Consider the following 15,474-nt stretch of genomic DNA (forward strand, 5'->3'; position numbering starts at 1 on the left):
TGTCCTTAACTTTGCCAGCCACAGATTTACCGACATTGTCCAGAGAGCAGTGTGGAAGACGGCAATAATGGGAAAATAGTGCAACAGAATGCAAGCAGAACCAACCCGGAAAACTTTAAATCGTTCGGCAGATGTTCCAGCGATAACGCTTGAATATGTATATCAACTTTTTTGATTCTTTTCTTAAAGCGCATTGAATTTTAAGAAAAAAAGTACTTGATTATAAAATAGAATGAGTTAGCTAAATACTATGGTTACCGTAGTAGGCTACATGGATACAATAAATGGCAATAACATGCCAGCACTTTTATGACCAAATATTAAGATCCATTTATAAGAAAAGATCTTTGTAGTCGGAAGAAAGAAAAGCGGACTATAGTTAAATATTTTATATCTAATGACTATATGATACTCAGAGTACCCGGTATGTGTATTTCCATACTGTACCCATTTTTCAGATAGATAAGTAGACCGTATAAACCGTAGACCGTATATATTTTTTAGAATCCGTAGATACCTTAAGTATTGCCCATCTAGTAGATGATCATGAACCTTCTTTATAGGGTCTTATAAGTATTATATCCTCTCATAAAAATAATGTAAATATCCTCTCTTTATTAAAAAAAAACAGCCATTATCGTTATTTAAGGGTTTTATATATTTTTAGACTTCAAAAAATAAGACAAAAGAGGCCTTACGTAGTATTGAAACAAAATATTATAGCTATTTTTCTTATAAAAAGAGGCGAGATATTGAAGAGATCCTAAAAGAGACGGGATTGCTGGTTAGACGTGATTAGACTAACAAGATCGACTATGCTTCTGATGCTGAACTATAATACACACCTATTGCATATAGAGCATACCCTTGAGGCCTAGATATGCCAGGTATCGTAAGTCAATCGTAACCAAGTGACCATTTTTTTTTCTTCCTTGTGCCAGATATTAAAACTGAATATCGGTTTTCCGCCGTCAAGAGGAACAGGACGAGAAAACGGGAAAATTAAGTGAAATTTTATGCATTTTTCACGCTCACTGCAGCAGCTAAATAAAAATGTCAAGAGCATAAAGTTTTTGGAAATGGCACGAAAAAAACAGCCGATGAAGGCGCTAGATAAGTGCCTTACTTTTCTTTTCTCGGAAAGACATTGGACAGCTGGACTTAGAGAAGGGAAAAGCTTTTCAAAATGAAGTTCTCAAGATAGAGAAAAGGGGCACCAAACGAAATCTGCTAGCTGACCAGATTCCTATCCAACCCACCCCAGCCAACAAACCCCACTTAACCTCTATTTCTAAGTCGCTCTGGGTGTGAATTATATTATTTCTTTTTCTCGGTTTCTGGGTGGATTCTTTCCGTTGCCCCTTCTGGTTTGGTCAGCGAGTTGGTTTTTTATAAGGCGGAGGTCATAAATCACAGACTCCAAGCCTGTCGAAAAAAGTGGGCGTTCGGGGTTTCATGGGCGTGGTTCTTTTAATGCGGAACTGTGACATACGGCTCTGTTTTGGAACGGAGAGTAGAAACTTCTCAATTGAATAAGTTCTGGGTGTGTTTTTCGAGAAGGCTTATGCAAACAGAATATATTCATTCCCTTTAAAAGCCATTACTTTGAGAGAAAAATTAAAATTAATTATATTTTAAGCGTTTAACCTGAAAAAATCTGTTCTCAGTTGGATTAGCTTGGCCACGGAAGCCGCAAAGACTTGACAACGCTCTAGCCAGATCCCACAAAACCGTTTACAGCTTTAAGCCACTCGCTCGCTCAATATCGAATTAAAAGCCACTCTTTTGCCCTCCTGGCGTTGTCACCTGGAACAACCTGGAAGAGGGAACCACAGAAAATCCCTGGCGCTCCGCTTCGCCTACCTTAACGCCCATTTATCCTGTATTCCGAAAGCACTCCCCGCACTATCGCCTGACCGCAAACGCTAATAAATTATGACCTGGGCGCTTAACCTTGTGCCGCTCTAGTTTCTACCCCCAGCCCTCCCGCTCTCACCTTTATCTGCCGGCCGCAGCGCAAAAATAGCAACAAAGGCATCAGCCATGAAACCGCAACACCCGCAACAACATAGAAAATCCAAGAGTCGGTGGGCAGTGGCACTGAGGAAGGTGGTGGGGCGAGTCGAGCAAAACTGGCCGCTAACGAAATTTAGTGCCCAAAAGGAAAACAATTTTGTTTGCAGCTCTCGCCTCAGACCGAAGAAAAAATAGGGAGAGACAAAGCATTAGCCCAGAAATACTTGGCCGAAATGAAAAGGAAATTTTTTTGGTTAATATTTTGTTGCTCTTTTTGCAATTTACGAGCTTCTGGTTCAGAGGTCAACCGTCGCACTTAAAAGTGTCATTTTGCATTTTGTTTGGTCGGAGCGGAAGCGAGACAGCAACTGGAAACTATCTCGAACACCCAACAGACAGAGGGCAGTGGCAACAAAAAGTGTTACACGTTTCACGAGGATATGGATGAGGTTCTTTAGCCTGAAACTGGGTTACACTTGGCCATCTAAATGGAAATGCTGTTGGCAGGAAGTGCTGGCTTTAAGGGAGAAAAGCGACCCACTAAACAGAGCCACAGAGGGAGAGAGTCAGGATTGTTTGCTGATATTTTTGTACTTTTATGAAGAATATTAATACCAATACACACTCCTTAAAGTTACAAAAGTAACTTAGCGGCCTACTTGTACCCATTGTGTGTCAAGAGAACCGCCCATTTTGCTAGGCGCCGACATAAATAATAACTTTGAAATGCAATTTGTGTCGATTTTTGTGTTTGTGACTGGCCCAAGTTTCTTAGATTCCCAACAGCGACAAAACGACCAAAAAACTTTGGATAGTTCTCACACGAGTGGAAGTGATATGACCACTTCCCTCTTGTCATAAATCATCACCATAACGCGCCACTTAAGTGCTCCAGAACTCTGCTCGCCAGCAGATCGCTTTCAACGCTGCCACGCCCCTGCTCCGGCCAGCCACGACTGACCACTGGGAGGGAAGGACGCCACGCCTGCTTTTACTAAAATAAGGATGAACCTGTCAACCGCAGCAGCCACTGGGCATGGGAATAGAAAAACTAAATAGACAGCACAACAATGACACAAAGTAAACAAAACGCACTGCACTCTGATGAAATATTTCAATATATAACACACAAAAACACAATAGGACCTCGACGAGCCTCGAACGAAATCTCTTATTCAAAAATATGAATAGATGTCCGAGTCAAATGGCAATTGGAAATGAAAAAGATTAGAAGCGGACGCCGTCATGGCAATGGAGAGCGAAAAGGTACATCAATAAAAGCAGAAACTTGACTGCAATCGAGAGGCTTCTGGAACAGAGCACGAAGTGAACAGGACAATGCATTTATTGAAATAATGAAAACGGGAGGAAATCTCGGGGATGCAGATGAGCAACTGGGTTTGATCAAAGCTTTCAATTCCAATTACATTGAGGGTGGAACTTCAGACTGACAAATCATAGACATCTCGTTTTCTGATTTCTCTAATTGTTTTCATATATTTAAAAAAAAAAAAGGGAGAATAGGGAGAGTAGATAGTTTCCAGACTGTATGATAACCAGTACTCTTCTGTTCTCTCGATTGTGTGATACCTGGTACTTCTCTATTCCACCGACACAGTTTCCACCTAACCTATCAAAACATAGATTCTCATAGATTCATCGAATTTTTGTTGCATGCTTTCGGGTGTTTTAAAATTAGAATCTTAAATATTAGCTTTCTCGATTATTTTTTGAGGGGAAAAAGTTCTAAAAGTAGATTAGATTATTTAGTAGATTTGGCCATTATGATATGATGACATTAGAACTTTTTTTAATTTCTTTTCTGACACAAACATAAAGTGCGTATTATAGGAGTCCATATGCAAAATACTATAACTCTATATACGTAGCACTTAGAGTAATACACACATACGGAATGACAGACATTACTTTACGTATTTCAGGTTCTCTACTGGTACCGGGCTCATAAATAATATGAATAAAAATTCTTAAAATAAGCATAACTTTATATAGTCTTACAGCAGAAGCAGGATAAGAAAGTATACAGTTCTCTTAGAAACACCCTATTTTGCCGAGTTTTGTTAGGTGGATATAATATATAATATAATTTCAGTTGTTTTGGAGTAGTTTGACATACAAATACTTTTATAAACTGCCGCTACATAAGAAATTTGAAACTCATAAAACAGTTATTGCAAAATTATAAACCTTTATATCTTATAGACTTTGTGCGTTTATACAGAGAGATAAGCCAAAGTATGAATGTAAATGTCTATATCGACTCGATTAGTAACGTTGATAAGGAAAATTCTACTCTAATTCTACTTCTACTCTACGCATTCTAGTTTCCAGTTATAAGTACCAGGTATAAATATTGTGTAATCGATAAAAGGGGCATAACTTAACTGCGTTTTTTTTAAGTAATAATAAATAATAAGGACCATTTCCTACTTAATTCAATTGCCACCCTTTCTCAAATATTAGCCACAATCTCCATTCGCCAGCTCAAGGCTATTGAATTTGTGCTGAAACACAAATAGCGAGCAAAAAGCAATTTGCTGATGGAATGGAAGGGCAAATGCAAGTGAATGCAATTAAAAGGGAGAGTGGGAGACAGAAGCACATATCACTCGAGTATGTGCGCCGTGGCTAGACCAATATCTCATATTAATTTTGTCTGCACATTACAGTTGGCCATGAAGGGCAAAGTCTGGTCTGAGCTTTCGGCTATTTACCGCAAAAAGTTGTTTTAATTTATTAGTCAGAAAAAGAAGATGATAAATTTTCCAGCGAGTTTTGATTGAGAAATGAATGAATAGATAACTTGATTTAATTTAGAAAATGTCTCTATTAACTAGTTAATTACTCACCCTTGCTTATGCCGGTGGCCTTGTCCCTCAGCACATTGATGGAGTGCACCGGGCCGTACTCCTCGAACATTTCGCGCAGCTGGGCCTCGTCCATCGACTTCGGCACCTGGCCGACAAACATCTTGATGTTGTCCGGATCGGGCTCCTTCTCGCCGTACGTGACGACGGCGGTCTCTGCGTCCAGGCGGAAGCAGGAGTCGTCGTCCATGGCCACGACATTACGGTTGGCGCTGCACGGATTGTTGTTGTTGACCAATCCGGCGGACATCATCCCGTTGCTGCCCACACGCACTAGCGCGTTGCAGTTGTTGCCCAAGCTCGGGTTGTTGCTGTTGCAGCTGCCACCTCCGTTGATGCTGTTGTTGCTCACGTTGTTGTTGTTGAGCAGCGATGGGTTGTTGTTGTTGCTGTGAATGGGGCTATTCGGCAGGCTGTTAGTGGCGCTGCTGCTCTTGTCGCTCATACCAAATGCACTAAAAATAAAACAGAAACAGAAGCTTTAATTTTAAATTGTTTAAGGATAATAGTATTCATCAATTAAATAATATAGTTTGTATAAAAATTTTATTTATTGATAAAGTACCCCCTTTTCTATTAAACGAGTTCTCACTGTAGCGTAACTGTAACTGCGACCCAAACTTACTCCAAATAATCGTTGGTCGTCTTATCCGAAAAATCAAAAATCATTCGGCGATTCGACATAAAGGAAGTGCGACTGTTGAACATATTGCTAATTAACAAGGTCAACAAGGTGAATAAACAACGAGAATACTGGGATTGTTTAGCGGCAGCACGATATTTAAGTTAATGTCATCAAAATACCAATACGTTTACTGTTATAATGCACACGGACACTCGAGGTCGGGTTGAATATACTTCCAATTAACACGGCTTACACTCTCAGCACTCAACGTGACTAATTAAAAAAAGTTATATATTAAATATATAATCGCAGTGCGTACTACTCCTGCCTCACACTTCCTTTCCGGTCAATCGGTGACGGACAAATGAACGAGAAATTCCAAATTCCATCAAAAGCATGAAGTTTGGCTTCAGTTGACGGTACAATTCCAGATTTAAGCGATAGTATGATATGGCTATCACGGGAGAAAAGGATAGAGCTAAATATGCAAGAGGATCAAGGGAACGGAAGATAAAAAGAGATAGCTGGTGACTTTGAATCAGGAACTTTAAATGAGAGCCACGATCAAAGAAGACTTTGGAAAATAACGGAGGTTCTGATTTAACCCACAGACATTAGTACAGACTTACTTTTAATCTTTCATTTATGGAGGTATTTTTAAAATTTAATTTTATTCGAATAGGATATTATAAAAAGGATATTTTATAAAATAAAAAATTATATATTATTTTATAAAAAGTATAGATGAGTTTTTTTCTTCGCCTATAAATAGCGACTTTTAAAACATTGTTTCTTTTAACCATTAGAAAGCATTGGTGGGAACCCTGTTACCCCCTGTTATATGATATCCATCCTTCTATACATCCTTTCCAATGACAGCAAAGGGCAATAAAATAGTTAATTTATTATTAAAGGGACGGCTGTTAGAAAAAAAAGTAGTATAAAATAAATATGCTCTTAAATATTAAAATATTTAAAGTTAAGTGTTTTTTAATAATTTTGTTTAATTTCAGACAAAATCATTAAGTCACAAATTTTATTCAGGTGTGGTAGCAACCCTTCCACGGGCTTACTCATCGCGATTGAGTGACCTAATTCCACCGGAAAGCAGAATCGTTTATTTACAGAAGCAAATGGCCATTAGCCTAATGCTATTTGAGGTTTAGTCGGTCAGAAAATCGCCAAGGCAAACAAAGGTGGTTCACTCAAGCCGTAATCGAAGTTGTTTTAAGGCGAAGGCTAAGCTGGAAAGCAAATGAAGTCACGGAATATTCCATTACACATAATTATGCTTTGACACATCACACATACATATATATACATACATACGTATGCATACGTTGTAATTCGTTTCAAATGATTGGCATAAGAAGAAACAATAGTGTTAATATTAAAGAAACAATTAAATATTCACAATTTTGAAGCAGAAAATGAAGAAACAATAATGTAATTTACCTTTAATTTAATTTAATAAAAGTTTTAATAAAAGTTATAACCCTGTATCCCTTCGCCCGCAAAAACTGCTGCTTTCAGACTGATGTCTTTTATTTCATTTTGCCTTTTAATTGTTACAAGTTTCACTTTTATTTAGCAAATTCTTGTCAACCTTCTCACTCTGTGACTTCTTTGTTGCATTTTGCAATTTGAACTTCTTTGTTCTCTACTTCCCAAACGGAAAACTTTTACCGCCCCTTATTCTCATGACTCCCTCCATGCTGTTTGGGCTTAACTTTAATTTAGTTAAAGTTGGCAAGTCTCGCAGAAAGCGGGGGCGAGGTCATGCTCCCAAAACCCGCTAACAACATTAGAGAGGCTCTCGGGTTTGGCTTTTCAAAGGACCTCGGGAACAATTACTATGCACATGTTATATTATTATAATAATTTCAAAATATATATAAAAAATATAATTTTAAGTGAGACGATACATCAAAATATAATAACATACATTGGATTGGTATCTTTTAAGCCGAACTTAGTTCAAAACTAAATAAAACATGCAATTGCGACAATTTTGCAGAAAACTTTTAACCCAAAAACAAAACTTTTTTCAACAAAATAAAACGGCAAAGAGCAGAACTTTCTTGGTATTGAAGTTCGAACTGCACTTTATCTTCATCACAGAAACGGTACAAAGAACCAGTGAAATAGAGAAATGTTTTGACTAAAAAAAACCCAAACAAGGTTACAAGAAAAATAATGCAGATTATTTGGAGTAATCCTTGTTAAGTCGCCTCATGGTTTTTAGATTTCTTTAAGAAATCCCAAAACACTCTCCATTCTCCATAAAAGTCTGTCAGCCCCTAACTCTGTCACTATTTTTAAGCAAAAGTGTCAAGGCCTCTAACATATTAAAGTTTTGAATCAACAATTTTTAGCAAACTTTCTCCACTCTTGGCATTTATCTTCATTTGTCGAAGGACAAAGGACCAGCAGAAGAATCTGAAGCTGGAGCAGCTGTCAACAATTTGCCGACCGCAAAATTGTCCAGGGAGCCAGGAGGGAGTGCTCGCATTTCGGGGAAAGGACCTTGGTTTTGGGCCTCCCTGGCGGTTCTCTCGAGAAGCTCACTAATTTGCTTGATTACTCTGGAGGATAGTCCGTGGAGAGAGGCGCAGAAATTTTAAATCTATTATAAAAGTTTTTTAGCCTCAAAACGAAGGCCCACTTGGGATTGGCCAAGGAGATGCTGACTGGCCGAAAGCGAGTCTCCCAGTCCTCGGAAAATCATCTTTGGGGCGACGACATGGGTCAACACTTTGACAAAGACAAGGACGAGCCCGAAACTTCCTAACAAAAGGTGAATGCAAAATGGAACAAAAAATATTATATGAAGCAGCTGCTTTAAAAAATCTTTAAGGACAAAAAATTACATCCAATATTCTAAAAAATATGGGTAAAAATTAGTATAAGAAATAAGAAATAAGAAATAGAAATATTATATAAGAAATTGCAGATATATTTTTAAGAAAGTGCATAGTTGTTTTTCACAATGCTTTCAGAGTTTTGAGTATTTTTGGCAAGTGTATTTGGCAGCAGATGAAAAATTCTTCAACAACTTTTTCGTGTCTTCATTTTTCCATTTTCCCTTTTTGGTTTTTTATTTGCAGGTGAGCTGGATAATTTTTTTTATGTCTAGCGTCTGTTCCACAACAAATCAAGTGCAAAGTGGATTCCTCCACTTCATGTTATTGTTGTTGCTGAAGAGAGTGAACTTTTGATTCTTGTTATTTTGTTTCTATGACCCTGCCTGCCCCCCCCTTCCATTCCCTTCAGGGCCTCTTCTGCTCTGCCTTTGTTCTCCTTGATTGGTTTTTGTTGCTAGTGCGGTGTACTGGAGACTGGAAATCAATGGGAATGAAGCTCGAGTGGATTTTGTGAAGCGCTTTAACATTGTAATTTCTGAAGTGGGACAAGGGACTTGAAGGAGTAATGGAAGCGAAAGATTAATAGCAAAAAAGAGGCATACACACTAACATACATATTGTGTCTTCCCTTACTGTATACAAAAAATATCTAAAAACCTTTTTTAAGCCTATTTAATCATTATTCTTTAGCATTGTTTCACAAATCGCATTTCTTTCACTGAGATTCCCTTCCTGAGCTAGAATATTCAAGCCCCTTCCCTGAAGACTCCCAGTCTCGCGGTTTATAAGCCGCTTAAAGTCGGGACTTTCTTTGATCTGGCCAGGAATAACCTCTTAATGCGACTCTGGTTCAGAAGACCAAAAAGCCGCCCCCTATAAATTACTCAGCTCGGCAAAAACTGGCGGGTGAAGCGATGAAAAAATATGAGAACATTTCGGCACGCTTATCAAAGATAATTTTAAGCCGCATTTAAAAACGGTTTCTTTGCTTTATTTTCGTTTCGCACAGACCCGGCCACTTTCTCCCGGACCCGGACTCCAGCTCGGTTGAGCTACGCGACTTTTCCGCTGACGGTGCGTTGTCTGGCAACGCTGGCTGAATTTTCCAGGCCAGGGCGGAAGGAAGTGGGGAGGGGCGGCACTGTAAAGGGCAGTTCAATGTTGACAGTCAGTGAACCCCGAAAAAGGCAGTGCGAGAAGGGTAAAGGAAAACTTGAAATACCCTTCCTAAATGTTATAATGTTACGATGGTAATCGTAATATCACGAGGCACAAGTTTATAAATTAAAAATTTTGGGTTTGGTTTGGATTTAAGAAATAAATTTTACATAAAAAGTCAAATTTCTTTACAGTTTTGCAACTTATATCATAATTTGTTAACCCTATTAGAACTACTAAGCTTAGCGCTGCTCTTTTTTGGCCAAGAGCCCGTGACCATCCTTTCATAAAACCCAAAAACCTGTGCGAGGACTCCGTCTCCTTTCGTCCTGCGACAATTGGATGAGCAAATGCTGACGAAAGGGGTGGGATGAGAAGGGCGGTGACGCTCGGACTTTGTGCAAATATTTGACATGGCCAAAAGCAGACAGTGGCTAACGGACGTGGGCCAGGGACGGCGGCAGCTGGAGAGCAGAGGTGGGCTGGGAAGCAGCTCATTTTTTGGCTCGACTCGGGATTTTCCGAGGGTTTTCAGACAGGCGGTTTTTGGGTTTAGGACTCGTGTGTAATTAAGCAAAAATTCCAAACCGTTTGTACTTGTTTTTGGCTCTGTCTGCCTCCTGTCTCATCTTCCCCGTGCTGTTAATAATCACTTGTAAATAGATCAAAGTTGGCATTTTATTAGAATTCCTCATCACGGCATGGAGTTTTCGTCCATTCGGCCACCCGCCTGAAAGTCAGACAGGATTATGTTGACTAATTAGGGGTTGCTGGTGATGGGAGTTCATTTGAAAGTTAAGTTGGTTTTAAACTAGGACCGTTGAGCCATAATTGCTATAAACACAAAGGAAACAGATCTGAAAATATGTCTCCTTGGCAAAAATTAAAAAGCCAGAGGAAAAGTAAGCCCATGTAGCCCAAAAAAGTAGGCAATAAATATCCACACACAGGAAGCCAAATTAAATAAGTAAATCTTGCGGGCATGTAAAAAATAAAAAAAAACACTGAATCGAGTTCAAAATATATGTGTGTGTCGAAAGATAAAACACAAAGGGATGCCAGTACAGGGCTCTCAATGTCACTGGAAAAAAGAAAAAAAAGAAGTGAAAAAGGAGAAAATTAAATTGTGAAGCGTAATGTTAACGCAGCGAAATGCCCAAAAGTCCAAAAGAGGCGAGTCGAGCCGGCTTTAACCACAATGAAATGAATGAAATAAATGCAAAGATCCTAGCCAGAAAAAATATATGTTTGTAGCATGACTTTCGTTTCTTTTTTGGGGCTCTGGAAAGCGTTGGGGGGTTTCCCTTAAAGAGAACAAGAAATGTCACACATGCCCGGGAAAAGGGCCGGGAGGCAGTCGGGGGTTTGGTGTTAAAACAAAAGTAACGCGATTTCAGCCAGCAGAGGCCCAAATATGTTAACAATGCCAACGGCTTCAGAGTGAAAATTCAATGGCAACAAAAATGAAAAGAATTTTTTAAAAAGGATGCAAAGCGAACTTTCCCGGTTAGAAAACTGAAATATTATTGTGATATTATTATTATCTGTGATACACATAATCAAAAAAATATGGATTAAATATTTCCCTCAAATATCCCCCTTAACAAACTTATTGATTTATTTAAAAACAAATCCAGGAAGTGGTTTCGAGCCGTAGCAAAAGAAGAACAATTTTCATGAATCCTGGAAACTGGGAGAATATATTCACCCCTCGAGAAATATCTACCCACCCAACCAAGCGAGATATGTGGAAAATTGAATGAAAGGAACTTTGTTTTTCCTGGAAAATGTAGGCAGGTTGGAGGCAAGGGGTTAACATTTTCGAGCATAAGTCTTGCAGCCAGAACAAAAGGAGGGTGAAAATTATAAATGAAAATTCCAAAGTCATGAGGGGAATCCGGGAAAAAAGCTGGCGAAAACTTTGCAACTTGAGGCAGGCAGCCAAAAATTGTCGCCACTTTTGGAAGTTTGTGTTTTCCAGCGAAATTTAAACGATTTCGTGCTCTTTGCTTTCGCAGATCTGCCACTTTGGCCCACACATTCAGGCAGCCTTGCCACACGGCTCTGTTTTTAACCATTCGATGCAGTGGCGCATAAATTCGGTTGGTTGAGGCGCACTTTGGCCAGAGAGTGGTGGGGTTTAACGAAAAATTCCGAAAATGGTCTCGCGAATGTTCGCGGAGGGAAAGAATTGGGCCAAGCGAACGGCTGGACAGTGATTCTTGGGCCAACATAAATGCAAATTGAAAAGGAAATAAACTGGTCAATATTTTAAAATTAAAACAGAAAATAAATTTAATAAAGCATAGAGGAAGAGGAGCAGAAAGCAGATCAAAGATCGTATATAAAGCAGTTGAAGAAGCAGTGTGACCATAATACGTTTGCAATACTAAAAAGAGGTGCGAGATGTTCGAAAATATTCGAGACAAGGTTTTCGTTTATTTAAAATAAGAAGCTGTACTCATACTGACTTATGATTAACATATAAAGGGCTTACTTTTGGGTGGATGTATGGTATATTCATTATTTAATATAATTTCAACGAAGATAGGGCTTTAGCTTTCGAGCACTTTTCAGTTTTTAATCACAAGTGTTTGCCCCTTTGTAACTCCAACCGCACAATCCTTTCACAATCTTCCACCGTCTTGGTCTCATTGGGACCATTACCAAAAACTGTGACAAAAATGGGTAACATAAAAAATTAAGTCCGTCGTCCTTATTCTCATGCGGGAGACATTTGTATAATTTGTTTGTGTTTTGTGTGCATTTTTATGATTTTGTCAACGCGGCAAAAAACGAAACGAGCTGTGAAAGCGAAAGGATGGTGAAATACGGAGCCAAGAGTGGGTAGAAACAACCCACAAAACGACCAAACGATAATCATAATAACGGGACACCGGCCAACGAGGCCCTAGGGAGAGAGCAGAATAAAGTACGGGGATAAGGAGAAAGACCTTTGGTGGAAAGTCGTTTGCCGTGCCTGTAATTGCCTAGGAAATGGGCATTAAAAGACAGCGTCGCTCAACGATTTTCAATGCCTGTTTTGCCTAATACACATTTAAATGCAGGAGGATCGAGAAGTAAACACAATATTTAAAACCTTAGGTTTAACTATATGGGTAGAAAATAATTTTCACTTTTTACAAACAAAATAAGAAAGGCGATCTCAAACTTCTTTATTGCTCACCCTACTCAAGAGCAAAAAGAAAAATAAAACACAAGAAATCACGCACGCACACTTGTCCAAACAAAAAGTCGCGACATCAAGCGGGCCATATCCTTCGTCCTTTTTGAGTCTCGCAGACGTATAAGAAGCTCAAGCTTCAGACCTCTAGGTAGCTGCAGCTTTGCTTGACGCATGTCACGTGTTTAATTATTTACGTGACTTGGCGACATATTTTCTTATTTGTCTATTTTGGATGGTTTCATGGCTTTTTCTTCAAGTACAAACTTTTTTTCGACAGTTTTGTGTAAATATTTATTGCCATTTAAGGGCCTGGCGTTGGGCACCAAAAAACTAGAGTTGACTCCTGCGAGCAATGCTCATCCGGGTGGGATAACCTTTAGCTGAGAAATTAAAACGCTTCGTGGATTTAAAATACATTAAAATATTGTTCTACTCTGCGGAACACTTTTATGAAAATTGTTGCTGCTCACACACACACGCCACAATTAAAAAGACAAGCAAAGTCATTAAAAATTTAAGCAGCTTTTAGGCTTACACGCGAGAGGAAACACAGACACGCAGGAATAATAGACTTTGGCCGCGCTTTGTTGTTGTTCATTAACACAACAAAAGCGGCAACAATTATACAACATGTGTGTGTGCCAGACGCTGTTTTTTATTTGTTTTGGCCCTGATTAAGATGCGCGAGGGTGGAGGGGGATAAGCGGGATTAACTGCTGGGGGCCCACAAAGAACTCTTTGCCAACTTGATCAAATTTTATTAATTGAGAGCGGCAGAGAAAGCTAATATTTGCACGGGAAATCCCTCTGCCTTTTGTCCGCCCCGCCAATTACTTGATTATTTTTCTCCATTTTTAGAAATTAATTAAAAGCATGCTGCATGCCGGCTTGTCTATAAAATTTAATATTTTAAAGGCCGAAGAAAAAGCCTGAAAATCACAACCGCTTATCTAACTAAAAGGGTCTTATATTTACACGTTCGATTGTTCAATTCCAGTTTCAATTTATTTCCACATACATTTTTCACACATCCTGCTCCGAGTGTTTGATTTTTGCCATTTTATTTGCCTATTCATATTTTATAAAGCAAACATCTTGGCTGCTGGCTGCTGACTGGGGCTCTGCTCTCAAAAGCAGCCGTTGCCATCATCGAATGTGACACACTTTTTCCGCCCACTCCAGCACACACAGCCGCACACCTTGTATCCTTTCGAATGGCCCGAGTCGAAGACAATTCCTTGGGCCAGGCCACTTACAGTTTCTGCTCCTCGTGGCCCGTAAAAAGTTCACGAATGGGGCCGAAAGGGGCATCATCGGGAGAGAGCAACAAAAGTAAGCTGAAGAAAGTACCATGTTGTCTACCCAATACAATAAATATTTAATGCACATGTTATTACATCAATAAGTGTGTCACTTTCACATACTCTCGACTCTCGGAAAGGCAACTCTCCTGAAGGCGAAGCTTTTATCGCTCGCCTCTGTTGTCAGTTTTGTTAGAGGGAAGAATTCGAAAAATACCTCTGATGTTGGGTTTCAAGCTGGGTACCCTTTAATGGTAGCTCTAATGCACCCCGAAATATTTTTAAAATATTTTATAATGGTGTCTCTTTGCACCAGTAAACGCTGATAAATCGATGTGTGTTATTTGCACATACATATACGCGCAGTTGTATTATTCATGCAAAGAGGCTTTCCTGCCGGTTTTTCTATTTTATTGTTGCCTAAAAAATGTGTGCATATGAATATTTATATTTTACTGAAATGTGGGTCAATTTTTTATTCATTAGTGTTTGCCCTGACGCGGAAAAACAACAAATTATAGACCAACTTTTCTTTTCCGCTTGGCCTTTGACGCTTTAATATTTTTGTTTGTTTGCTCGCCCGCGGTTGTGTTCGCTGTCAATCGAATTTTTAGCGGCCTTAATGCCACATGACAGGTTCAAAGCGTTGAATATTTTAAGGTGCCACAGAAACATTCACAAATAATGGGCTGATGAAAATAAAATATATTGTGCATCTGCAAACTTTTTCATTTCTTATTGGGTGGCGAAAAACATCCATTTTTCATGCAGAAAATAATAAAAAGTCGTCTGAATTGAACTCGCCTGGCTGCGACATGCTCGTGTCGTTTAAGAGCTCAATAAATATTTAAACCCCAGTGTGTACCACCATTTGACGAATTAATGGATTAGAATGAGAGCTAAATTTGATTGATTATCCCGGGGATATTTTAGTTTGTGGAGGGCGAAAGTCAAATGTTTTGGCTTTCAATGTGACTAGTTTAGTTGCAATTTTAATACTCTAAACATATTTCAGGGCAAGAAATGGCTTAAATAGAAGACAAGGGTTTAATTACATCTGAAGGCGGGGCGTGGCTTAATAACGCTCTAAAAATGCATAATTCGAATAATTTTCAGCGCAATTAGAGCTGCACTTAAATGGTCAACAAGGACCTGGGGGCAGGACCCAAAACAGGTTACACTAAATACGAATGTGGATGCAACTCTGCGAAGGCGCACAATGGGAAACGGGAAAACAAAGAGCAACAACATCAAATGAAAAGCGAAAGAGATGGATAAAAGTCAGAGGAATGGGGCACTCCGAGCCCATAAATGTACGACAACCGCAAATAAAACGGCTGGCAAATTGCTTGAGGAGGGAGCTGGGAAGTGCAGAGCCGGACGGAGCGAAAACGGAAACCTTGGAGGGCAGGACTGGCAAAAATTATGTGCTTGT

General features: G+C 39.2%; 1 protein-coding gene across 4 annotated transcripts in view; it reads right to left on the reverse strand.

Annotated features, from left to right (window-relative positions):
- The window catches only part of bru1 (bruno 1), a 96,899-nt gene that overhangs the window by 32,305 nt on the left and 49,120 nt on the right, over window positions 1-15,474 (reverse strand). For 3 of the 4 annotated variants that reach the window (XM_070277388.1, XM_017244295.3, XM_070277387.1), the window contains exon 3: window positions 4,887-5,359. In XM_070277388.1, the coding sequence (XP_070133489.1) occupies window positions 4,887-5,359 (473 nt within the window). Of the gene's footprint in view, window positions 1-4,886; window positions 5,360-5,529; window positions 5,887-15,474 lie in introns of those variants that run through there. The other variant, XM_017244298.3, reaches the window with a different exon arrangement.

The sequence above is a fragment of the Drosophila bipectinata genome, chromosome 2L (genome assembly GCF_030179905.1).
Source record: "Drosophila bipectinata strain 14024-0381.07 chromosome 2L, DbipHiC1v2, whole genome shotgun sequence".
In the NCBI taxonomy this organism is placed as follows: domain Eukaryota; kingdom Metazoa; phylum Arthropoda; class Insecta; order Diptera; family Drosophilidae; genus Drosophila; species Drosophila bipectinata.